We start from the raw sequence: 25,318 nt of genomic DNA, 5'->3' as shown, positions 1-25,318 counted from the left end.
CCTTGGAGGAAGCATATGGCAACTTTCCACAAAGCCCCTCCACACAGAACACAGACTGAAGAGAAAGTAAGTTCTCATACACTGGAGTTTGATTTCCTGTGTCCCTACTGAAGTCTTAAAACTGACTGTGAGCAGGAAAAGCAGTCCAGAACTAAGTGATGGAAAAGTTGAGGAGAATCAGCAGTTGAGCCGTATCTGTCATTGAAGAGAGAAAAGAAAGCTCACTTGATGGAAGGAATGAGTCGATGTGAACAAAAGGCAGAGCAGGGGCGATAGAGATATTTGTTGATGTCATCTTCGGCATGGCTTGAGGAGGAAGAATTGCTGCAGCAGAACTGGGAAACAGCTTCACTGCAAGGTTTCCACAAAAGCATCAAATTCTTTGACGTTTTTCTCATGGACTGCCAGCTTCTCTGGTAACGAGTCCTGGAAGGCAAGGAAAGATGCAGATCAGGGCTCATTCACAGCAGACAGAAGGAAATTTTAAATGCACTAGGAAAAAAAAAAATCTGTTTCTGAGTCATGCAGTCCTTCACCAATGCTCTGAGCTCACCTTTCTACGTGCACAAAAGCAGGAGCCCTCTGGCAGCATCTAGCAAGTGACCCTGAGCAGGGCACTCTGCCCAGAGTCTGTTTGTCCTGCAGGAACAGGAGGTACACTGGGGTCTCACCTTGTGCAATCCCCACCAGCTGCAGCACAATAACCCACTCACATCACTGCCTTCATCAAGTCACTTGCTGCTCTCTGGTTTTCATTTTTCTCCACAGTATGGCACAATGCCAGAGAGCCTAATAGAGCACTCACCCAGCTGTGACTCACCAGCCACACCAGAATGCCAACTCTGCTCAGGCTGCAAAGTCAGGCTTGGTTTGCCACCAAGTGAGACACCCCGGAGGCAGGATTAGTTTGGGGGGTTTCAATGACCCAAAGCAAGCATGCTGCAGCAGCCTTCAGCTTCAAGACAAACACACTTGTTTCAGAGGCTCAGGTGTGCCAGAAACAAATCTGCATTTATTTGGACTATATTAGTGATGGACGACCTTTGGGCAGGGTCTCTTCTGAAAAGTATAGGAAAGACATGGGGCCTGTTAGAGTGGGTCCAGAGGAGGGCCACAAAAATGATCAGAGGGCTGGAGCACCTCTCCTGTTAAGACAGGCTGAGAGACTTGGGGTGATTCAGCCTGAAGATGAGAATGCTTTGAGGAAACCTTATTTTGGCTTTTCAGTACTAAAAAGAGACCTTCAAGAAAAATGGGAACAGACTTTTTAGCAGGAGCTGTTGTGATAGGACAACGGACAATGGTTTTAAATTGAAAAAGAGTAGATTCACACTAGATAAAAGAGAGAATTTTTTTATGAAGCTGGTGAAAAATTATAACAGGCTGCCCAGAGAGGTGGTGGGTGCCCCATCCATGGAAATAATCAAGGCCAGATTAGATGGGGTTGAGCTACCTGATTTAGTTGAAGATATCCCTGCTCATTGCAGAGGAGTTGGACTAAATGACCTTGAAAAGTTCCTTCCAACCCAAACTATTCTACAATTCTATGAAGATAATTTTCTCAAACTAGGAATAGGAGAAGCATTATAAAGTACATATGATTTCCACAAACAGAAATTTCAGGATTCCGTACCAAATCCTCTGCCATGGACTGTGCTCCAATGTCAATGGAGAGGCTGCTGAGTTGAGGGGGGTTCTGAAATTCACGGTAAAATGTCCCCAGGTCCATTGGAAGAATGTCATCTTTTGAAAATGCTGGTTTCTACAATCAAAGATACTGTTGTTAATTCCCAGAGACATTGGCTTCCCTTTTGTTATAATCTCAGGTAAAGGCGTTGCTTGCTGTCAGTAAACATCTTGGCATTACAACTTTTGCTGCAATAATGCATATTAAATAACTGAAGAACAGCCAATATCACTTGATATCACAATAGCACTTGAGCAGTTGGAAGAGAACATTTCTTTGGAATCTGGCTCCTCTAGATGCTAAGAGAGAGGATGCCAAGCTCAGATGTTAGTAGAGAACTGAAATGGTATTTAATTTGTAGCTGTTGATTCCTAGTACCAGTGTCTTTGCAGTTCTGGAACTGTCACACCCTAGAGTGTGGTACTGTGAATGATGTGTCTTTTCCACTCCCACTGAAAAGTACTCTGACATCATTTGCCATCACACTAGTATGTGAAGCCCACCTAAGGTGCAGGTATAAGAGCTCTGATGAGGGCACTTACAAAGTCGATCATAACAAAGTCATCATGGGTGTTCCCTGTGCTGCTGCCACTGGAGCCCTCTGAGTGTAAGCTGCCTTGTAGAGGAGATTCCGTTTCTGGGGATTCAGGAGGATTGACCTGCCCAAGAAATCAAAGACAGTGAGTACTGATCTTACAGTCATGTCTGTCTGTGTGCTTTGGCAGTGTGGGGGCAGTTAGGAGGTTGGACAATTAACATTAACTACAGCAGGGGCAGCAAACACATGCTGTTATTTGCATGTCTAGAGAGCCCAAGATTCAACACAGGAGACTTCTTGAAACAAAACAAATCTGAATAACTACTTATTTTCTCCAAAACCAAAGTGTATTCAAGGCAGAGAATAGCATGGATGTTCACTTAAGGGATGCTGAGAAGGCACGTATACCTCTGGAAGAGTCTTACCATGGGGTCGTTATCTTCCAGCTCAACATTCTTGGGAGCAAACATGGCAAAAGGAATGTCTAAGTTGGCCATGGTCACCTGAGGAGATTTAGCAAACAGAATTTCATTAAGATGCTCTGCTTACCCGGCACAGAAAAGGATATTGAACATCTTTGTAAGGCCAACTAAAAACAGCCCAAAATCACGTCAGCAGTTAGGCAGGAGGCTGACCACCTCATTTAAAAGGCATGAAATACAGAGATGATACTCATTTGGCTGAATGCAGACACATACCTTGAGGTGGGATTGCTTCTATACACAGCTTGTATAATATAGGCAAGGATTAATAACTGCTACAAATTGAAACAATTCTCATTCCTTCATCCAAAAGGCCTAGAACTGCAGCCCTAGGAACTAATCTCTAAACTGCCCTAGCTGAACTTAAATGCTTGCTTCTAGTGATGAACTGGTTTACAGCATGTTCCTTCAAGGAAGGGAGGCTTGCTACCACCTTTCATAGTTTATGGACCTGTGGTAGTGGCAGATCATTGTGAGATCCAAGTGGAGTATCAAGTCTTCTATTCTGAAATAGGGTGTTGGCAAAGTGGAGTAAAGTCAATGGCTGTCACATCCCAAAAGAATTTTATGAAAAACAAAATACATCTTGGCAAAACCTTGCAGGGAAATGCAGCAGGCAGAAATATGCACTCTCAGCCTCTGAGGTTGCCCTGGCATTGGGGTGCTTTTTGCTCCTCTGTGTATGAACAGATAGGAAAAGAGAGGTATTATGGTGCTCTCTGAGAAGATCTACTGCTTGTTACCTGGTTAATGGGTTTGTTGACAAAAGCTCCCACCTTCCGGATAAAGATGGTCTCTAAAAGGTCTTGTGGGGAGCCACACTTTCCTTCACTGCTGTTGGATACTGTTTCTGTGTCCTCACTGGGGGAGGAAAATACATAATTAGTGCCTCCTGACACAAACAGGGTAGATAAATAACGTTTTTATGAGACTCCTTCATTCTTCTTGATTTACTCCTAGTATTGGAAGAAGGACAACAGAAATCTGTCCTTGTATCATACCTCCCTCCTCAGTCAGGAGCACAAAAGGAAAGTGGACACTTGTGGAATCAGATTTTTGTTTAAAGCTGGACAAAAACTATTTCATTGAATATAAAGTTGCTGAAACAGGCTTTTCTTCTGGGAAATGGGCATTTAACTTGTGTGTGTTCACAGCAATTCCTGTCCATCACTACTATTTTTTCAGTAACACAGTAGTCACAGATCTCTCAGGAGGTGAGAGATCTCCCATTATATCTGTCAGTCAGTTCACCAATGCAGCAGATCTGGTACATGACAACAGCCACTCTCACTATGATTAATTCACTCCATGGCTATTAGGTACTTCCATGACCTATTTGTTTTGGTTTTTTTTCCTACGAGGTATTCAGAACTTTAAAACAAAAAAATAGTTTTGTCCCATAGAAAGAGGATTACCTAGAAAGGACTGAAGAGGATTACTGTTCAAGAATACCCAGGAAAGTGCTAGTGCAACTGAGCTTTGGTTTCCCCAGAGCAAAATCTCTGTGACTCACAACTATGTGACCCCAAGAGAGATTTCTCAAGAAATAAATATGGTGATCAAAAAAACAGAAGTATTTAATTAGTGTGAGGGAGTTGATTTAGGAGAGTTTGAGGTTGCATTGTTTCCTTTTAAATAACTTTATGCCTAAAGTTTATTACTAAAATGGCGAACAGATTTATGGTAACTACAACTGGCTTTGGTAACAATGCATATTAAGTCTCTAGAGAATTTAAGACTAATTTTTGAACTTATTGCATCTTGTTTTACAATCAGCAAAACCAGCAGAAAGATTGAAAAAATTATAAAATTGATAATAAAGTTGACATAGAAGAAGATATATTACATAGAAGAAGGATATTACATAGACTAGGAGGTCTAAATAGAGGGGCAAGATCATTGTTTGGAGAAAGGCTGAAAAAGCCCCAGTCAGAGAAATCTATAAGTTGATTTGAGGGATGAAAAGACAATAGTTATGCTACAAACAATAGATAAAAAAGGGGAAATAAAATGTTTTATCTTAATAGGCTTATAAGTGGGTTAGCAGAAGTGGTGGATCATCTAAAACCAACCTACCTGCTAGAAGGAGTAACTGCTGAGTAATGGACTCCATCCAGTGGGGTGCACATCCTCTCTTGGTCAGCTTGAGTGCCATGTGCAGGCTGGCTAGGAACTGGGGGAACTCCCCCTTCTTTGCCTGGACCAATCAACTGAGATAGAAAGGAACAGTCAAGTTAAGAAATCTCAAAATCAAACCAAAACCACAGTGCAATACAAAGTAGATTCTATCATACTGGGCATAAGTTGTGGGGCTTTTGTCATATGACTGGGCTATAGCCCCTATAAGCCTCAGAGAGATGTCATGTAGCAGTGTATTACTACAATACAAACTCACTTTTTACTCTCTTTCTACTCTACTCTCCACTTCAGGCCTGCTTTACACTGCAGAGTTCTCTGGCTGTAAGTCCTCAGCTTCATGGGGAAGAATGGAGGAAAAAAAACTTACATCCTCTTGCTACAACCCCATGGCTCCCTACAGCTTCAAGAGAAGGGGAAGTGGAGAGGGGGATGCTGATTTCTTCCTGGGATCCAGTGATAGACTGCATTGGAGTGGTTTGAAGCTCCACCAGGCTTAGACTGGACATTAGAACACATTTATTTGGAGAGAGGGTCATCAAAAACTGGAACAGTGTTCTCTTCCGAGGGAGGCGGTCAATGCCCCAAGCTGTCAGTTTTTAAGAGGCATTTGGACAATTGCCTTAATACCAGGCTTTAACTTGGCCAGCCCTGAACTGGATGTTGGATTAGATGCTCACTGTAAAACCATTCCAACTGAAATTATTTTATTTTAGTAACATTGTGTCAGCAAAACTGGTGTAACACCAATATCTCAAGCAGAAAAAGACTTCTGTCAACTTGGCTTATTTGTCTGATGAACCGATATAACTATGTCAATATGAACTGCCAGCGTATCCTATGTCTAGCCTACAGAACTGTGCTTGGACAGCTACAGGGGCAGCAGCTCTGTGAGACAGGCAATGTTTGGAATCAGTTACAAGCTGGTGCAGGCAAACAGGTCAGGTGCCTGCTCTCTTGGCATAATTTTTCCACATGATGCTGTACCCCAGTAAATTCAGGGATGCTGAGGAGCCAGTTCCCAACTCCTGTGGAAGTTGTGCTTTCTCTGTATTTACATTCTTTCCATTTCTGACAGAAAGACACCAATGCATGCACTAGTTTCAATGCCTCTCTCAGGTGTACAAGTGACACAAACGGCTGCAATACCAGCCACGCTGGTTCTACTCTCTACAAGTACCTGGTGAGGGTGTGCAGCATTCAAGCCACCAGCAAAGAGTACAGGATACCCCATGTCAGCTGATCCAACTCCCAGGGCAGCAGGCTGATAGGAAAGACGAGAGCTGGAAAGCTAAGAAAGAAGAGAAAAAACAAGGGGAAAGGGAGAGGAGAGAGGAAAGGGAAGGGGAATGTCCCACAGCCTGAATAATCACCAGTCACTGAAGAAGGAACAGGAAAAGTCAGAGGCACAGCATTTCAGGCTGGCAGAAGGATGCTAGATTTTCAATGGAATCAATAATGTAGGTTATTGTTCTAAAAAATTCTTACTGCTATGAGGACTACTTGACAGTAGTTCAGGGGACTAAGTCTGAGCCTTGACAGGAAAACAAGATTGGCTTCCTACACATGTAGGAGGAGGCTGTGCAAGGTATGGCTGACATCCAGTCTCAAGGAAGCTCTGCTCTACAGGCCTACTTCAAATACTGGTGAGGTGGATTACATTAATGCCATTGTAAACTTACTGAAGAGTTAATATTTTTATTTTTTTTTTATCCCAAAACAACTTCCATTATCAACTGTTTGAACCTACTTCCATTGCAAATTAAACATCTCATCTTCCAGTTCAAATAGCTTCAGTGAAAGAATATATGGTCCCATAAATGTGCCAGATAAAGAGAACTGGGAAGCTAACCCTTGTGAGATTGCTTTAGGAATTAAGTGTTGGAAGCAGTGAAACCCAGGAGAAATTCCTTATATATCCCAGGCAGAAATCTACCTAGTCAGGTTAGATAAAACTTTCCTGTTTTGACTTGCCTGACCTGAAGAGGAGTATTTCTTCCAGAGCTCAGTGTGAGCTCCAGCAGCACCAAAGCTGATGTCCTTTACAGGGATGAAAATGAGGAAAAGCAGTTTGAGTCACATGAGGCTAACTGGGCTAAGTGGAGCTCTAATGACTATACGGGTTCTAGGGACATGGTCTGTTAACAGAAAACACTCAGAATTCTGCCTTACTACTTGTGTCTTTCACGAACAATCCTTGACAGCTGTTGTATTTTTTAGGGGTGCTTGTCCTGTCTTTGAGAGACCTTCATCTGCAAAGGCATTTAAGAAGCCAGTCTCAGTAAAGTGTCTGGCTCATTGTGGGTTCACCAGTCTTTTCCATGCACAACAAACACTCCACATTGTCAAATTTGTATTTTCCTGTATTAGTTTTGTCATGCCAGAACTCATATTCTGGCCATGTACAGCATATTCTATTGACAACTCACTTGATGGGAAAAGGCCAGCCCCATCACTGGGACCTTCAAGGTGTCCGTCACCACAGGAGGAGGGGTCTGAAAATGTGCCTTTGTGACAGTAAAAACACACTGTGCACAGATACAGACAAACAGAGGAAACAAGGAAAAGAGAGCATGAGAGGGGAGAGAGAAAGAGAGAGAGAAGGACTTCAGAGAGGAATTATGAAGAGTTGGATGAACTGAATGCTAGTGAAGAGGTTTTGGCTGCAGCAGCCACACCTACACAGAGAGCAGAAGTCTCAGTATTGCCAGAAGCACATTCATTTCGTAAAGAAGTGACTGTTTTTCAGTCTGAATGAACCACTGAACACAGGTAGTATTTTAGACTCCAGTAAACCCTGCCAGAAAGTAACTGCCAGAGACTCTGTTCCACAGTTAATTATAATTGGTACCAGCGAATTAGCAAAAAAGCTGAGCAGATGCCAGAAAAAGTCAAGTACTTCTTCTTTTTTTTAATTTACAAATGACTTGTGTTTCAGCACTCTCCATCCATCCATACTCCCTATCCCCCAGCTTTCTGAGGGATCCTATCTTGGCAGGTCTGTGCTGCACCCTTAGAATAACGGGGAGCCAGACTACAGTGCAATTCAAACACACTGATGTGAAGCAGGAGCTCTATCAACAGGAGCAAAACTCCAGAAGTACAGTCTCACAGAGGGTGCTAATGCAAAAAGGGCAATCCAAACCTGGTTCAGTCCCATACCTCCTCTCACAGTCATTTTCCTAGCAATGGTTTTCAGTTTGAGGAAAGGCTTCAGCTTCATTTCTGGGTATTACGCATGGTCAGACTCTCCTGAATTTTGGGCTGCTTCACAACACACATACACAGACATGCAAGCTCACAAAGAAGGTGACAACTATTTCCTTGTATCACACAGGTTAGGCCTCACTTTTGCTGAGAAGGCAGGTAGAGATTCATACAATTTGTCTACAAAAGCCAGACAGTTCCTAGTATTTTCCTAGTCGTTAACCTGGACAGGACATGTAGAAAGCTAGAGAAAAAAAATACCTTCTTCTTTCCCTTTAATTTAAAGTTCACTCTGCCAAGGCAGCTTTACAATTCTAACTGTGGTAACAAAGACTGGCAGTTGCTTTACAAATAAGGGCACAGCATATGGCAACTATGAGCCACAGAAAAAGCAAGGATGTAGGCTCATACTTAATGTGAATCCTCAGGGTTCAAGTGGTTTCATAAAGCTTTTCCCCCCTCAGTGACACTAAAGCTTCACGACCCCTGGGGAAATGTCAACTTCAATGTAGCTACATACACTACTACTGTTAAGTAACACTGGCACAAGCAAGTCAGTGGAAATTTCCTTACGAAATCTTTTGTATTTACCCCACTTTAGGAAAATGCAGGACACAACTCAGTCACAAACTCATTTCCTGAACTGTGTATTGCAGAATAAGAAAAGCTTTATTCCGTCAGACTTACTGTGAGTGCTGGCTAATTAGTTCAACATTGCCTGATGCCTGGTCACCTAAGAGAAGCTCATTTCTAGCTCGTTCATATAGCAGAATACATTCTGCTAAACCAGGCATATTAATTCCTCTGAAGCAGCAGAAAGACCCATAGCAAATTCTTCCAGTTTGGAACAGCATTCCAATTATACTTCATTCTATGTTTCACATTGACAGTGAAAGAGATTTAGAGTCTTTAGATTGTCTTTAAAGGTCAGTAGAGCCATCTGCTTGGCTGGACAACAAGGCAGGGCAATCCTGAATATTTAAAGCAATAGGACAACTTCAAATCTGGCTGTCTTCAAAATACAGAACTGTGGAGTCAGATACGTAAAACAGTAAAAGAATTTGGGAGTTTCTGGGGTTTTATACTCAAAAGGAAACCATTAGCCATTTATTTTAAAATTGAAACTTAAATGAAATTTGCATGGGCAATTTTTTGCCAATACTTATTCTTGCTGCCCCAACTAATTTTAGATGGTCCAATAAATACAGCTTTTGTCTTTTTTATGTCTTTTTCTAGCATTTTCCTGGTATTTCAGTGTTTCTTTCTCAGTTTCAGTCTGTTACTCCTACTTAAGCTGCCTGGCATCAATGTCTTGAATTCCTCCTCCTGCAGTATTGGTATGCAAATGTGTAAAGGTGTAAGTTTGCTGCTGTCCTCTTCAAGCACACCTCAGCCCAGTTACAGGAATAGGCTCTTTTAATCTTTCTCAGTAATTCAGTCTTTCTGGACCCCTGGAATTTTGTTGAAATTAGTATCTAATTTCAATAGATTTTACTCAAGAATGTAATGACATAAATAACCTACACATTACATTTCAATTAGCAGCAGGAGGATTTCTGTTTGCACAACAGCTGATGTAGGAATATGCAAACTATTCTTACAGCAATTGTTCTATCTAGAAGTAAAAAGAGCCTGGTTTCTCTTACCTGAGATGGAGGAGAGGTGGAAAAAGATGTGGTACACACTTCTTGGGAATCTTCTACTGAGGGGTATACTGCACCATTGTCCTCACCAGCTCTAAAGCAGCAAGAAAAGACAAGTTTTCTAACTGGAAATATTCCTTAAAACAAATAGTAAAACACATTGGGACAAACACTGCAGGGAGGTTGAGAGTATTTGGGTGTAGTTGAAAGGAGAATTATGAAGGGCTCTCATCTGCTTGCCAGATCTGAGGAAGAACATCCGTTTTCCTCAGGTCTTTGTCTTCTTGCCCATGTAAAATAACAGGTGTTTCTAACTAAAGCTTTTGTTATACCAGCTAGTGCTGCTGGCTCTGGTGTTTACACAACCACTGTCAAACAACATCACTGGTCCAAACTTGAATGCCCTCACATTCATTTTAGAGAGGGCAAACCCCTCATCTCCAAGGAGAAATTGAACTGTTCTTCCCCAGTGGAAATATGCAGGGATGCATGCATCTACACATGTAGTTCTGCATCAGGATTAACCATTACACTTTCAAATTCCTGAAGGCAGCCAAGATTAAACATCCTTTGTGTCCAAGTGCTTCTGTGAAGAATTTCGGAAAATACTGGGGCTTGCTGCACTCAGCCATCTCAATGTGAGGAGGAAAATGTCACCTTTCATCACATATTTAACTATGCCAATATGACTGACACTAATTCTCCAGTGTCCCTTCCCATGCTGTCAACAAATAGTGGAAAAGGCTCTGTACTTGGGCATAATGGATGCCTTTACCATGGCCCATGACTTCCACTCAGTATTTCCTCACCTGTAATTGCAGGGATGCATGGGTGAAGAGCTGGGATAGGGACGGTCCACAAAGTGATCAATTATAATCCCCATGATAGGAGGGGTCCTCTCAAACTGCCTGCAAGGCAACAAGCAATGGTGTTACTGGCTTTTTCTCTCTACTCTTCCCAATTCATGGTGCCCTCACAGAAAACCCTTCTGCCTGTTAATGGGACCAGAGCATCTTTACAATTTAGTCCTGTGACTCCAGGCATGCATCAACAATTTGGAGTTCTAGAGCCTGGCTCAGGGCTACCCAAATACTCCCCTTGCTGCAAGGCTTAAGCGAGAGAGAGAGCGTTCTTCATGAAAGAGAATCTCAGCAGGAAAGGATAAGCAGAAGGGAAAGATTTGGGGGCTCAGAACATGAGGGGTTTAACAGAAAATTATTGTGAAGTAGTTTCTGGCATGATCACATTTTCTCACCTGGTTGACATGAAAGCAAGGTTGATTCTGTAGGCACAAGACAAAGTGATGGTGCCCACTGGGGTACCCACTGTCCCAACACGGACTGTCTGGAAACCTGTAAAGTTAAGGAATAATTATCAGTTTCACAGATTATTTATGTGCCATACTTTTTTATTCTGAGGTTACATTATCTTATTTCAGTAGTGTTACCATTATCTCTTGCAATCTGAACCCCAAAAACACACATAGAACCCATAACAAAACAGGAGCACTGGGTTGCCTTGCTGGTAGGCTTCACTTGCAAGACTTCTGATGTTGCTTCCTGGCTTCTTGGTCTAAAATATTGCTCTGAAGTGCTTCTTGTTCCTCAGTAGATTATGATCTCCTTTACCAGTCCTGTCCCTTTATCAACATAATTCCATATTCTTATTTCAGTTCTGTATCACTAGAGTCAAAATGGCAGTCACCCAAGACTTTGTCCAAGTACCACCATTAAACTTGTCACCTTGTGACACAAGGCTGCGCTGGCAGAGCCAGACAAAAAGCATATGTAAGCTTCAGACTAATTTTCCTTATGGTACTTGGGAATAGTAGCCAAAAGGCAGTCAGAATGAAACACAGTTCTGCTCTTGTTTATCTGTTGTCTAATCATACCTTCTCCCAAGCCACTCAGCTGGACTTCACCAAAATATATCCTGAAGGAAAAGGAAAAAGAAAAGCTGTTAGATCCAGCTGGGACATAATGCTATACATATCCTTATTCCTTACTTAATTTTGGGAGTTGGAAGGCTGGAACTACTTTTCCTCTTCAGGAAAAAAATGCCCAAAATAAATGGCTGGAATGCTCATCTCAAAAAACCTTACAGCTGCTCCAGAAGAAGAACAGGTCATGAAAAGAAGGAGAAAGAGAAAATGGTAGTCTAATCAGAAATTTCTCTTTAATTTTTTAAGCCTCTCTGTTTAAGTCTACAGTTCAGAGCAAAAATGTCAAGTGATACAAACTTCACAGATAGGTCTGAGTCTAAAACCTAATGCTCATCACACAACATAAAAGATTAACTGTGCTGTAAAGAGACCTGCTCTTAAGTACATGCCAAGTCAGCAATGGAGGCAAAAATGTGAAAATGGCCGGAATTTCTTTTTGAGTTCTCAGCTGTGCAAATGTTAACAAACCTGAAATTTACAGTCTTATAAATTAGCTATGCAAACATGTCAAAGACTTTTCTCACAGCCAAAAACAGAGTCTGGAAGATAACTATGAACTACAAGCCAGTCAGACTCACAGGCTAAACAGAGTTGAAACCCAGTATTTGTATGAGTAAACTGCAAAAACTACAGGACATGGAATTGAGGATGCATCTTTAAAATGGAGTAACAGGACAGAGTCTGAATCTGTGCTGCAAAAGTACACATTGCAGTTATGTGCAATGTAGAGAGGCATTTATCAAACACAAGCCAGACACCCAAACAATTGGATGCTACTAAGCAATTTAAGGGACTGCATGTAGAATCTCTTCCTAACATGGCAGGCAAACACTTCACAGCCTGTGCTTAGCTTTTCTTTCAATGGCTCAAGTAAAGGGTATAAGGTGATACATAGACCAAAGTTTTCTTCTTTCACTGATCAGTAGTACTTCTGTACAAATAATTTGATTTTATTATTACTCATCCCTTTTTAACTACATTTGCAGCTACACTGTGCAAGTCTAGAGTCTCTCCTGTTTGCATTTCAAATGGGAAATTTTTGCTTTACCTGTACAATATTACATATTCATGGCCTTGTTTCCTAGAGAGTCTGTAGGCTGGAGTTACTCTGGTTATAGCAAGCAAAGACTTCAGCAGTAGAGACAGCCTGTTGTATACAGTGTATGAAACTTTGATTTCTTTGTCACACCTAGAGCACGTAAAGGAAAAAAATTAGTCTTTTGTTTACAACTAAGTTGTCTGAGTTTGGGATTCTTGTTTGTTTTGGTTTGCAGTTGCTTTTATTTATTTTATTTAAAATAAAAATTACTCTGGGCCAATTGTTTAAATTTATTGCCAAAATGATAAATAAAGCCCCAGTGTGGCTACCTGTACTGACCAACCAGCTAGGAGTCCTGCTTCAACCTAGCCACCTGCTGTAGAACAAATTGCTGAAAAATGCCATACAGCCTTCTACTAAACAGAGACATCTTTTCAATATGAAAAACATTTGTCATTACTGAGACTATGAATTCTTGTATCTGAGGAAATCTACTAGTTGTAATGGAAGAATGAAGAAGGAATTAAATTACTAGTTTACGTTCTTGACATTGGTGTTAAAACAGATTGACTGCTGCTCTAGACAAAGAGGGGAGTTCCCTCTGAAGTGCTCCTGGCCACACAGCCAGTATGTGCTCATTGATCACCATGGATTTACCCAATGCATCAGCTAAGAGCTACAAACAAAGAATGTACTTACTTCTCATTCATTTCTAGACACCAAATTTCCAGCTCCATGGAGTCCCCCTAGATCAGAGAAAAGATGGCAAACAAAGGATCATTTCAAATCTCATTAGTGATCAGCAATGGCCACACCTCTCAATGATTTGACTCCTGGTTCCCATTTTCTTGTGATGCAATGATAGAAAAAGGTGCACTGGAAGTGTCCCTGCACAATTATATCACCTGAGAGAATACCTTCCTCAGAATGCCTAAGTTCTTAATGGAGTAAAAAATTAGATTCTTAAAATTTAAGAATTTAATTTTCTTAAAATTAGTTTCTTAAGAAATTTAGATTTTTCTGCTGTATCATTTGTGCATTTAGCCTCAGATTTCTGCAGTGAATTGCTTCTGTTAAACAATGCACTTCTTTTCATTAGCATATCACCTAACTTAATAAAATTTAGATATCCTCATATTGTCTTGGATTAAAGGGCAGGAGCTCTGGTAGTTGACTTAAGATTTAGGCAAAAAACCCACAAACAAGAAACCCATTTTGTCTCAGTTCTCACCTCTGAGGTTTTGAGGGAAATCTCCACGCACATAGACCGTCCAACAGCAGGCAGCTGTCCTGCCAGGGCTTTCTTTGCTTCATGAGTAACCTCTGGTATATCTTTGATTGCTAAATTGAACTGCAGAATCAAAGAGATGGTTCCATTTTTTTATTTCTTTGAAAAACTGTCTGATGGCACATTTCAGACAGGCTCACAGACCCATATATAACATACTAGGTCAGTGTCCACTGAAATATTTATGAAACAGAAAATTCCCAGCTGGGTTCAAGCTTTTCATATTTACAAAGATTCCCTTGGCTGCTAATTCACATGTTTTTCTTAATCCTGCTATAAAAATTATGCTCCTTTTCCCTCGCTTCAGTCCTATCTTCACCCACAGAGTATCTTGAGTATTTTCACTTTTAATAAAGCCCATTACTAAAATGTCCTGAATTGCTGAGTAGCAAACTTCTGACAGATAAAAACTCATCACCCCACCCCCAAGCAGATCTTGGAAATGTGCCTTAGCTGGCAGGAGTTGCTGAGAGGCATCATTTCTCTTTCCCCTCATCAGCCTGTCAGAGTCCGGAGTGATTTGTTGCATGTGAACAACAACTACCAACGCTCCACAACATCACCAATAAACATAACTAAATATAGTACCTACTCTATGAATAATTATTATTGTCTGCACAAGACTGTAATAATCACGTGGTGTTCTCAGCACACACACAGAGTCATGGAGTTGCTTTAAAAAATATGACCTTACCCAGTCAGAACCTGTTGGGGAGGATGATGAGCGGGTACAGATTTTCTCTCCAAGTCGGGCCTGGACAATTACTTGTACTGTCTGGAATAGAAAGAAAAGGACACAGTAATGTTCTGGGCTCTGCACAGCCCTCAATTCAGAGCCTGAGCTACACAAGCTCCAAGTGAAAAAAATGAAAGGGCTGACCATGATGTAAGAGAAGTAGAGTTTGCTACACTGTTCTTCAGTTCTAATCAATTTAAATTATTACATGTAACAGGTGAATATATTTCAGGAAGAAAATAATTTTAGGCTGACCTTTCTCTGTAACAACATTAAGAGATAAAGTCAATTTTGCAATCAGGATTTGCAGTTTTCAATAGAAAATTCATAAAAATTTATAAAAATATCCCAAGCCTGGACAACTAAACTAAAGCCAAATGAATCTGTACATTTAGACCAAAGCCATTGTCAGATTATCTACTTGCACCTATGTATGAAGTGAGGCCAAATTTTATAATTACATATCAACATTATTCAAAAGAACATTCTGGTATTATTGTTTTTGGATGCAATATAAAAATTTAGATAGGCTGAAAGAGTAGAGTCCAGCAGAATAAACTACCTAACAGCTGGTGGTTAGACATGCTGCTAGAAACCCAAAGCTGAGAGAGGTGTGAAGTACATACAACTGATTATAAAGCAAGACGTTTCTGGAGGATGGAAGAGGATTTGAGGGGAGAAAAAAGGGGAAAAGATATTTTTCTAGTTGTTCTCAGTAATCTCCTAAATTTGACATCATCTTTTCTTGCTTTGTTCTTCAGCAAAACAAAACAACAACAAACCCAAACCTCAGTCTTGTTACTCTAGCCACACAAAGTACGTCATTTGTTTTGTGGGGTTTTTTAAACAAGGAAGAAGAGGCATTTGTCCAAAGGATAAAAATTACCTTTAAAGCAAAAAATTTGATGAACTTGTCCAGGTCCTTCCTGTCCTGGGAACTGAGATCAGTGTCCATTGCATATGGCAATCTGAAATATAGCACAGGTCTGGGAATGAAGTCTTCTTCCAGCTTTCTGTTTAGATTTCAAAATATTTTTGCCATGAGAGGCCACCTCGAAAGAAATTTTAAGTACCAAAGCGCTCTACCTGTCAAAATCTGAACATGCTAAAAACTTTGGTATATGAGTGTCAGGTATAAATGTGCATCAATACTTTATCTGGTCAGTGCAAAGATAAAAAAAATTTAAAAAAACAAAGAAGGCCCACAATTAAAACTCAGTACAAGTTCTTCAATTTTGCTAGCTTAATTTTAAAAACCTAAACAAACGAACAAAACCCAGAACAACCCAACACCACAATGACTGCATTCTATGCCAAGCTAACAATCAAATATGAAGATGTCTGCTTCAAAAATAATGTATCTTTGGCTATGAGCACCGGTCAAAACCAAGCCAAATTGTTTTCTTGAGCCTGAAACTCTTAGAACAGTATTTCAGTGGTATTTCAGCAGAAATCTATATAATAAACCATTGCTGGAACAGGCTACACTGCTTCTTTACTTTCAACAAATAGTACTTGCAGTAAAACTATACAGCTACAAAATTTACCTACAACCTACTGAAAAGACACATTTTTGACAACAAATAGACCAAAATCCTCTGTTCACTTCTCTTGAAAGCTCTGATATTAAATACTTAGCTTTACATTGACACTGCCTTGTTTTTCAAAATACAATTGTTTCTAGGAACACAATGAACATGCACAGCATCTGAAACAGGGCAGGGCAAAGCACTAATCCTATTTTTGTCACCATCATGTCACATGGCCTGGGATAAATCACAATTCTTCTGTCTCTCAGCTTCTTCACATGTAAGTTAATAATCATATAGAGACCATTGGGGAGGAACGCCTTAATTAGCAGCATTCGTTGTAGTTTTTGCTTGTAAGCCTTCAAAGTATTAATTCACTCTTAACCCCTGCTGCAGCTTTGAGACAGCTAATCAGCCTGAAGCAGCTTGTCAGATATCCTGTATTTACGGAATGTGCTGCTCCTCGCCGGAATGCTGGCAAGCTGAGGTCAGGGAGCACGAGCAGCTGCTGGGCACAACGTTATTCAGTGTTCAATCATTAAGTAAAGACTGAACTTACAGCAAGGTATGCTGTTTATGCAAATTAAAGCTTGCAGGGGAAAAGGGCCAATAGCCCTGTACACACAAAAATTACAGAATCTTTCATGACCATGCACATGCAGTACTTCTATTTAAAATATCGCACTTAATGACAGTAAAGCCCAATGCTTTAGGAGCATCAATCAAAAAGGGCTGCAAGATAAGAGTACTGCACTTTACAGAGCATCTTATAGAGAACAGTGCTGCTTTCTGAATGATTCTATAAAAAGAAAGCTGGACATATGATATAGTTGGAAGTTCCTAGGCTACATTCATACCACATCTTCTTAAGCTGTACTGTTCTCATCATAAATTATAATTTAAATTGAGAACTAACAACAAAAGTGATTCAACATCAGGTGCATTTTCAAATTATCCTTTGGGTATTTTAACCTCATTATTAAAACCATTATCCCTTCTTTCCCTGCATCTACCTCCACTAGACAGATTACAGACCCTTTCCACTGTGGGGGATGCAAAAGGAAGTCAGCATTTAGTGCTTGATGCAGTACTCAAAATTAATTAAAAAACCCCAACCCTTTAGTACATACATGTACCACTACAAAAAAACCACAAATCCCCCCAAACAAACAAAACTCCAGGCAAGAACAACCTGTTATTATTATTTTGACTTAATTAAGTACAGCACTGTAAGGGCTGAGGAGGTCTCAGATCTTTGACAAACCTGGCTGATATAGGCAATAAAATACTGCATTAAAAAATGGTTTTCTCAGCGAATACAATGCTGACATTTAAATACTAAAAAAAAAATCATACTGGGTTTTAATGTGAAAAGTAATATGTAACCCCTGCAGAAAGATGCAAGGAAGTATATATCCTGATATTGTGGGAGAGCTGTCAAATAAAGCACCCACATTTGCTTTTTGAGGCTGGAAAAAAAGTTCTGGTATCAACTATTTAAGATACTTGGGAACTAATGGAAGGTGTTAGGCTCACTGGTCTGTTAGGAAAGAAACAAAGATGATCATCAGCATGGCTCTATGTGCAGTACGGGAATTCGTTCTAATGACCCAAATATCTCTAGATGAGAGAAACAGCTAGCAGAGGGTTCAAAAAATAAGAGCTTCATGGTTCTGCCCTGCTGCAGCAGAACTGGGATTCTTCCTGGAAGATCTGAAATTACCTGTAACATTCATCAGACATTTGGAGATTGATAATGTTACCTCTCAAGCTCCAAATGCCAGCAACAGTTAACCCACTAGAGTCCAAAGTAGAGCAGAAAGTATCAAGCAAAGTTTCCTGGAAAGGAATAAGTAATTTAATGGGAAAACTGGGACTTTGGAACTTAGCTCCTGAAATGTCTAAGGGGTCTCATCTGATAGCCATCATCTCCTCATTTTTGTAGGGGGACCTCTGAGCCTGAGACCTTCTAAGGCTTAGAACAGTGTTCAGCTTTAGAGTAAGTGTTGGTAAGAGTTAAGATGAAGCTAGAATTATGGCAAACTTTTTATTTACAAAAATTCTTTGGTACTCTCAAGTTAGCTGCCACACCTGACCTGAACAGGAAGGAAATTCTTTAAACTTAGTTCCACCAAACTCAATCAACTTCTAATGTCCAGTAGGTTGCAATGCCAGCACGACTCCTTAAGTGCTACTGCAAAGGCCTATGCTTAACTCAAGGAAAACGCTGGCTCATTTTACACTGAATAACAACTAGAAGTAAATAACCTTTGGTCTAAGTTAGAAAAATACATATGACTGATTTCCCCTCAACCAGGTAATCCCTTAAGTAAACTGATATTTGCCAGCACATGATGCAACAAACATCTTGTCCATATGGCTTTTTGCTTTGTCTCCCACTTCCTGCAACACCTGTTTTTATCTATTGCTTTTATTTATATGCTTTTGTCTTCACTTTACTGTGAACAGAAACATCAGAAACAGGCTGTTCAAAGGACAACTGCCACATGTGGCTCTCTTGACTAAATCCTTATTCCTTCTCCCAAGGTGGGGACAGATTTTATTCAACAGTTCAACATCTAAGCGTTGTGCCTTATATGCTCTACTGCTATTTATACCCTCCCTCTCTGAGAAGGACACATCAGCATAAGGTGATGGCGCTGTTTGCATGATGCAAGGAACTGCAAGAGCCCTCCCCTTAATGCCTCGGCAGAGCCGAGAGAACTACAGCGACAGGCACGCCGTGCTCCAAGCCCTGCTCCGTGCTCCCAGCCGAGAGCAGCCTCGCTGAGGCTGCCGGCAGACACCCGTAACCCGGCACACAACAGGTGCACGGGAACACCTGGCATCACCGGCATTACACCATGTGTTCCATTCCTGGGAATTGAGCCACTATATCTCTCTGACACCTACAGAAACAGGAAAAGAGCAGAAGCACCTGATACATACCAGGCACTATTATTGCTGCTGGGGAAAGCAGATAGAGGCTGCTTCCATCATCTCCTATATTTCTCTCTGAGCCATGGCTGCTACAACTTAAAAAGTTATCTTGCTTTCTTTTCAAACAGACATTCATCAATGCAAAATAATTATTCATGGTTCTTATCCTAGAGTGAAATTGAAAAGACAAGAGGGAAGAAACCAGAGTGGGTGTAGCTGTTAGGGGAGGGCTGTGGACAGCTCTCATCCCAGATGTTTGTTCCTGGTTACATGACTGTGCACCCCAGACTGCACTCCTTGCCTATACCACTCTTCCAGAACTTCTTTTTTAATACAGGACCAAATCCAATCTCCAAGGATGTCCTATGAGAAGCTCAGAAAAGCCTTGTTGAACCACGCAGTAAACAAGAAGCACATGGAAGTTTTTGAAGCTTTTAAGAGTGCCTAGAACACATCCTCCCTTCAATGAACAAGAAGCTTCACTGCAAGCAGGTATTTTGAGCACACTAATAAGCAACTATATAAAGATCTTCATAAACATAGTGCTCTGTTTCAAGACTGGGCCTACAAGTCAAACTCCAGTATCCTACAATTACTTACAATTAATCTCCATTTTGCCTTCTTAGTAGATTAGTCAGAAACCTATAGAGAAGTAGCAAACAGTTTAAGGTGTGACACTCTCATTCTTTAACGTTTATGGATTTTTTTTAAGAGAAGATTAAATTCTATAGCAGAATAGAATAAATTCAATAGCAGAAAAACTGTTTCACATAATATAAACACTCTGATGTAATGAAAGGCTCTGTAGTTCACTGTATGCTCAGGTTCTGACTGATAAAGAGGTAATTTTTCCTCCTGATCAGGAAACAGATTCACTTTATAACCAATAAATGACTCTGCAGCTTAGTAAATACTTTACTAAAGCCAGCACTGCCAGCTCCACTGACTTAGAAACAAAATTAAGTAATTCCTGTTGACCAGCAGTTACATTCTGTACTTCCCTAAGGTCTAAAATTGCTATCAGTCCAAAGGTCCATCCTCTCAGTTTGTTTGTCAAGCCAAAGTATACAGACTAAACCAGAATCTGCTTCTACATACCCTGCACTGTAATCACCAACACAATCCCCACCTATCAACTATTTTATGAACACATGTTCAGAAATGTTAATATTATACAATACCATTTAAGCAAAATAAAGTGATCCTGTGTGATCCGTCTGGACATCTACAGATAGCCTGGCTCATCTGAAAGACTTATTTCTTGCCACAAGAAGGAAGGGTCCTCCAGGTCAGGCCACTCCTACAATAATTTGGAGATGCTCTAAACTTTATTTGGATAGCCAACTAATTTTCAGCTAAGGCAGTACTTTGCTGTGTTTTTCCCCCTTGGTATGTGCCTAGTCACATCGCTTTTGGGATTTGTAAGTAGGCAGTTTGTACACTTAGTTCAAAAAGTCCCTTTTCTACCTGTCCACTGACGTGGAAGGCATATCTGCTCCCACCGAATCCAAGGGAACGATTTTGACTGTGCCCTAAGCGCCACACTTCCGACAGGAAAGAAAGATACGACCACCTGTAAACCTCTGCTCTTTCCCAGCATACCACAAACTCGCATCTCACAGGAAGACTATAAAAGACTATATAATGAAGCATGGGGTCTCAGAGTCTACTATTTCCAATAGGCTCTGAAGCATTTTGATTTTAAATGACTTGCTGAGATTACAACGGGCCACATCTTTCCCAGGCTCCACTGACAGCCACCAGTCGTTAGAAAAACGAATCGCAGCCGACACGCGGCTGTCGGGAACCGACCGATCCCCGCGAGCAGCGAAGCAAAGTAAAGCGGAGACGCGAAGCCGTAGCCAAAGGTTTAAGACCCACGTCACAGCCCCCTCCCCTGGAAGGGCCTCCTGCAGGCTCGCGGAGCTCCCAGCCCTGCCCTGCGGGGGCCCGCGGTACCTGCGCGGGGCCGGCAGTGCTGGCGGCGCGGCGGCTCATCCCGTGCGGGGCCCGCTCCGCCGCCGCGCTCCGGCGCCTCCTCCGCGCCCCGACCGGACACGGGGAGAGCCCCGCGGTCCCGAAGCCGCCCCGGGGCTCCGGCCGGCGACCTTCCTCCTCCTCGTTCCCGGCCCGGGGGTTTCGCCGCGAGTGTCAGCGCCGGCGGGGGTGCGCGGCCGGGGCCGGGCCGGGGCTGCCGCTGCCCTCAGAGCCGCGGGCTGTGCCGCGCCGCCGCCATCGCCGCTGTTTGTTTTCATCCGCTGCGGGCGGGGGGGGGAAGGAAGGAAGGAGGAAGGGAGGGAAGAAGGGAGGTGCCTGAATGTTCGCAGCGGCACTTTCTGCATGCAGCCGCCACTCCCCGCCCGTTCGCGGCGCGCTGAGCCCGCAGTCGGGGGGGGCGGGAGGTCTCGGAGACGGACAAAAGCGGGGCAGCGCCCGGCGCCGCTCCCGCCGGTAGCCCCTGCCTGTGGCGAATCTATCGCGGCGAATGTGGGGCTGGACCGGCGGGGACCGCCTGGGAGCGGCCGCGGGGCCGGTAAGGGCTGGGACGACTCCGCCGGAGGTCTGGCGGCCCGTGGGGTCCGGGGCGTCCGGCAAGGGCAGCGCCCGCCGGGGCTGCGAGACCGCCCGCGGGGCTCCCCGCGGCTCGTGTCTGCCGTGCCCCGGCGGCGGTGACTGGGGACGGCTCCAGCTCCCTGTCCGCCACGGGAAGTAAATTCCTGTCAGTGCCAGGCAGAGTTGTCGGCTCCGCGGTGAGCCCAGCTGGCTGCCGGTGTATTTAAAAGCAGCAGAAGAAAAGTAAAAAGGTTTGCTGGATGATCAGACTGAAAGGAAAATGGTAACCGAGTCTGAAAAGCTCACCAGTAACAACTGTTCTGAGTATTCTCTTGCTTTATGCAGGTGAAGCCTCTGGGAAAGCCCTGTCAGAGTGGAGCCCCAGGGGACGCCCCTGGCCGTCAGCCATGGCCGTACCTATCGCGGTTCTTGACTGCGACCTCTTGCTCTATGGCCGCGGACACAGGACTTTGGATCGCTTCAAGCTGGAGGATGTCACGGATGAGTATCTAGTATCCACATACGGCTTTCCCCGACAGTTCATTTGCTACCTGGTGGATCTCCTGGGAGCCACTCTCTCACGCCCTACACAGCGGTCCAGGGCCATCAGTCCAGAGACGCAAATACTTGCTGCGTTGGGTTTCTATACCTCTGGCTCCTTCCAGACTCGCATGGGGGATGCTATTGGCATTAGCCAAGCCTCGATGAGCCGCTGTGTTGCCAATGTAACCGAGGCACTGGTGGAAAGAGCCTCGCAGTTCATTTGCTTTCCTAAAGATGAAGCTACTCTACAGACCCTGAAGGATGACTTTTATGGGCTGGCAGGAATGCCGGGAGTGCTGGGGGTGGTTGACTGCACCCACGTGGCAATCAAAGCGCCCAATGCTGAGGACCTGTCCTATGTGAACCGAAAGGGTCTCCATTCCCTGAACTGCCTCATGGTGTGTGATTCCAGAGGAGTCCTCCTTAGTGCTGAAACACACTGGCCAGGCAGCCTGCCTGACTGCACGGTGTTAGAGCAGGCAGCCCTCACAAGCCAGTTTGAAACTGAGCTACATAAAGATGGCTGGCTACTTGGTAAGTCAATTTTTTATCCTTGTTTTCAGTAGAAAATCTATATTGTCTTCTTACTGTGAACCTCTGGGCACAAGTGATATGTTTACTTTCAATTGCTTTCCTGCAAATTGCTTTGAGATTTATGACTCAGTTTGGACAACCCTTATCTCGGAAGCTTAGAACAGTAACTTCTAATCTGTGTTTTATACAGTCTGATTATTGTATATATTAATCCTCATTCATTCTGTTAATAGCTTTCTTTCAGTATTCTACACCTTTCCATGCTGAATTATGCAATTTTTAATTCTAGGTACTACCCTAGTCCAACTGTTTTCCCCTATTTTATGCAGTAGATTAATTCTCTTAAAACTCTTCTGTGGAAAATCTTGTGTAAAACTGAATGCCTTTACTTTGTCACATTTGTGAACCAGAGTTACTTCTTCCTTTACTGTTTCTTTTAGCCAGAGGAAGAACTTATTCTATATCTGCTGTACCAGAAGACCAGGCTAAAACTGTGGCTAACTGTAGGTGTGTAACCTGTCCTGCTCCTTTCCACTGCTAACAGGTGACAGCTCCTTCTTGCTCCGGACATGGTTGATGACCCCTCTGCACATTCCCGAGACGCCTGCAGAGTACCGCTACAACATGGCCCATTCCGCCACTCACAACATCATTGAGCGCACGTTCAGAACCATTCGTTCGCGGTTCCGCTGCCTCGATGGCTCCAAAGGCACCCTGCAATATTCTCCAGAGAAGTCCAGCCACATCATTCTGGCCTGCTGCGTGCTTCATAACATCTCCCTGCAACATGGGCTGGATGTGTGGTCTGCACCAGCCACAGGACACATGGAACAATCGGAAGAAGAATATGAGCAAATGGAATCAGTGGACTCGGAAGCCTGTCGTGTTCGTCAGGAACTTTTACTTACTCATTTTAGCTAATGTTGTGACAGCGAGAAGGCTTTTAACAGTTCATCTGGGAAGTTATCTGGAGCAAATATGCCCCTTCCTTAAGCCTGTAAAGACTTAAGCAGATGTGAGATGAGAAGAAATATACTCTCTTCATTGCGGGCAAATTTCTGAACTTCTCACAGTCTCTCCAGAGATTCAGTTTAATTGGTACATTTTTGCTGTCGTGATGCTTAGAGGTGCCCCATTCACTTGACTTAGAGAACAAGTGACAGCAGTGTGAAAATTAGGGAAATTGTCTTTTATAGTGATGGAAAATCTGTAAACCTTGCACTGTTTTACAAAGCAACGATTCTATTCCACTGTGTAACTCAAAACACTTATGATTAATTTTTTTAAACAATATTTTGCACAAATTAAATTTTCACATGAGCTCCTTTCTACTATGAATTCATGAGCAGCAAAGCAAACATTTATATTTTTGCTTGCAGGTATAAATTCTTGCTCAGCACCATTTTGCCGTTTTGCACATCTCACAAACCCCAGTGATTTCTCTGAAAGCTGGCAGCTGTGTTCTGGGAGGGTCTGGCATTTTGCTGGGCACACACTAGTGCTTGCACAGATCTAGAAGGATTGAACATTCCTTCTTTCCCAAACAGGCTGGAGAAGATGTTAAGCTATGGTGACTCTGTCGGGTACTTCACAGACATCAGGAAATAGGCTAGTGGAGGTGAGGCTGCTTTTCTCCTGCAGCAGGAAACTGGTTGTCTTGTTGGCTGCTGTAAAAGAAACACCAAGGACTGACTGGGTCACAGAAATTGAACCGATTGCAAAATTTCTCCTTTTAGATCAAAGCAGAGGTGTGGAAAGGCTGCTTTAGCAATGCTGGCAATCTACTTCTTCAGTGGAACAAGATGACTGATGCACGCAGTTGTTCCTGGCACAAGGCTGGGCAGTTTCCTGGAAATGTTCTCTTTCTAAAAGGCCCAAGTGTTTCCAAGGATCTCATGACAGCAGTCTAAGAAAATTTTGTTTCTTAGATTTTATTGTTTACTGGGCAGTAAATGTAACAAAAGTGGTAGGGAATGCAGAAAACTACAAAACTGTAACTACTTAAAGTAGCAGTGACACTGCCTGGCATTGTTCATCTGTCCTTTTAGAGGAAGCGAGCCTGGATCATGGCCCACATTTGATGAATACAAGAGTATGGGACACGTTTCGCAGTGCAGGGTGGAGATGCAGGGTTAGATACACTGCCAGGTTTGCAGTGGCAGTAAGCACTTACTATCTCACAGAAAGCCAAGCATGCTTGATGACGTGTCAACAAAACATTTTCAGAAGCCTCAATGAGGGCTGTAAAATATTATGTACAAAGATCTCAGATGTAATTCAGTTTTCTTTATGCAAGGTGCTATACAAGAACTACTGTTGGTCACTGCAGCAAAACTCCTGCTCCTTTTACCTAGGAAAAAGCAGACAAGCATTGTTTTCTAAAAAAAGCATTTTAAAGGTAAGAGTTGCTGCCGTATATGGTGCCTGATGGCTCATAATCACATCTGAGTCTGTGCTAAAAATACTGTTCACTAGACCAAAACACCAGCAGACACTGAATGAGCTGTGTGGGGGTGGTAAG

At 42.6% G+C, this 25,318-nt stretch overlaps 3 protein-coding genes across 15 annotated transcripts in view; 2 read left to right on the top strand and 1 right to left on the bottom strand.

The window, feature by feature from the left end:
• The window catches only part of ARHGAP1 (Rho GTPase activating protein 1), a 35,007-nt gene extending 30,707 nt beyond the window's left edge, over positions 1–4,300 (top strand). Inside the window, exon 14 of the mRNA XM_053981329.1 lies at positions 4,069–4,300. The gene's annotated coding sequence lies outside the window, so the exon portion shown is untranslated. The remainder of the gene's footprint in view (positions 1–4,068) is intronic.
• Positions 209–21,415, bottom strand: ATG13 (autophagy related 13). Of its 9 annotated transcripts, XM_053981318.1 has the most exons (20): positions 21,127–21,415; positions 20,349–20,467; positions 19,768–19,809; positions 15,585–15,666; positions 14,657–14,737; positions 13,906–14,025; positions 13,374–13,420; positions 12,684–12,824; positions 11,585–11,625; positions 10,949–11,045; positions 10,503–10,601; positions 9,697–9,787; positions 7,273–7,371; positions 6,024–6,134; positions 4,784–4,917; positions 3,451–3,568; positions 2,651–2,728; positions 2,230–2,346; positions 1,634–1,762; positions 209–426 (listed from the first exon to the last, which is right to left on the bottom strand). In XM_053981318.1, the coding sequence occupies exons 4-20, from the start codon at positions 15,651–15,653 to the stop codon at positions 349–351; spliced, it is 1,650 nt and encodes a 549-aa protein (XP_053837293.1). In that variant the 5' UTR covers positions 15,654–15,666; positions 19,768–19,809; positions 20,349–20,467; positions 21,127–21,415; the 3' UTR covers positions 209–348. The 9 variants fall into 9 exon arrangements, with proteins under 9 accessions (XP_053837293.1, XP_053837294.1, XP_053837292.1 ...); XM_053981319.1 differs by lacking the exon at positions 19,768–19,809; XM_053981317.1 differs by lacking the exons at positions 19,768–19,809; positions 20,349–20,467.
• Positions 20,948–24,118, top strand: HARBI1 (harbinger transposase derived 1). 5 transcript variants are annotated; one of them, XM_053981335.1, is made up of 3 exons: positions 20,948–21,004; positions 22,066–22,797; positions 23,342–24,118. In XM_053981335.1, the coding sequence occupies exons 2-3, from the start codon at positions 22,128–22,130 to the stop codon at positions 23,716–23,718; spliced, it is 1,047 nt and encodes a 348-aa protein (XP_053837310.1). In that variant the 5' UTR covers positions 20,948–21,004; positions 22,066–22,127; the 3' UTR covers positions 23,719–24,118. The 5 variants fall into 5 exon arrangements, with proteins under 5 accessions (XP_053837310.1, XP_053837307.1, XP_053837309.1 ...); XM_053981332.1 differs by having other exon boundaries at positions 20,961–21,035; XM_053981334.1 differs by lacking the exon at positions 20,948–21,004 and adding an exon at positions 21,258–21,333.
• Positions 24,119–25,318: the final 1,200 nt, after the last annotated feature.

Source organism: Vidua macroura, chromosome 6 (genome assembly GCF_024509145.1).
Source record: "Vidua macroura isolate BioBank_ID:100142 chromosome 6, ASM2450914v1, whole genome shotgun sequence".
NCBI lineage: Eukaryota > Metazoa > Chordata > Aves > Passeriformes > Viduidae > Vidua > Vidua macroura.
This window is presented reverse-complemented; position numbering and strand designations above follow the sequence as displayed.

Bases quoted from the DNA above. Each gene is read 5' to 3' on its own strand.
- ATG13 (XM_053981318.1), bottom strand. From the start codon at position 15,653: ATGGACACTGATCTCAGTTCCCAGGACAGGAAGGACCTGGACAAGTTC. The intron at 14,738-15,584 runs GTAATTTTTATC...TTTCTATTCCAG, and splicing joins TCAAATTTTTTGCTTTAAAG to ACAGTACAAGTAATTGTCCA. The intron at 12,825-13,373 runs GTAAGTACATTC...TACGTGCTCTAG, and splicing joins TGTCTAGAAATGAATGAGAA to GTGTGACAAAGAAATCAAAG.
- HARBI1 (XM_053981331.1), top strand. From the start codon at position 21,508: ATGCAGCCGCCACTCCCCGCCCGTTCGCGGCGCGCTGAGCCCGCAGTC. The intron at 21,701-22,065 runs GTAAGGGCTGGG...TGCTTTATGCAG, and splicing joins TGGGAGCGGCCGCGGGGCCG to GTGAAGCCTCTGGGAAAGCC. The intron at 22,798-23,341 runs GTAAGTCAATTT...CACTGCTAACAG, and splicing joins TAAAGATGGCTGGCTACTTG to GTGACAGCTCCTTCTTGCTC.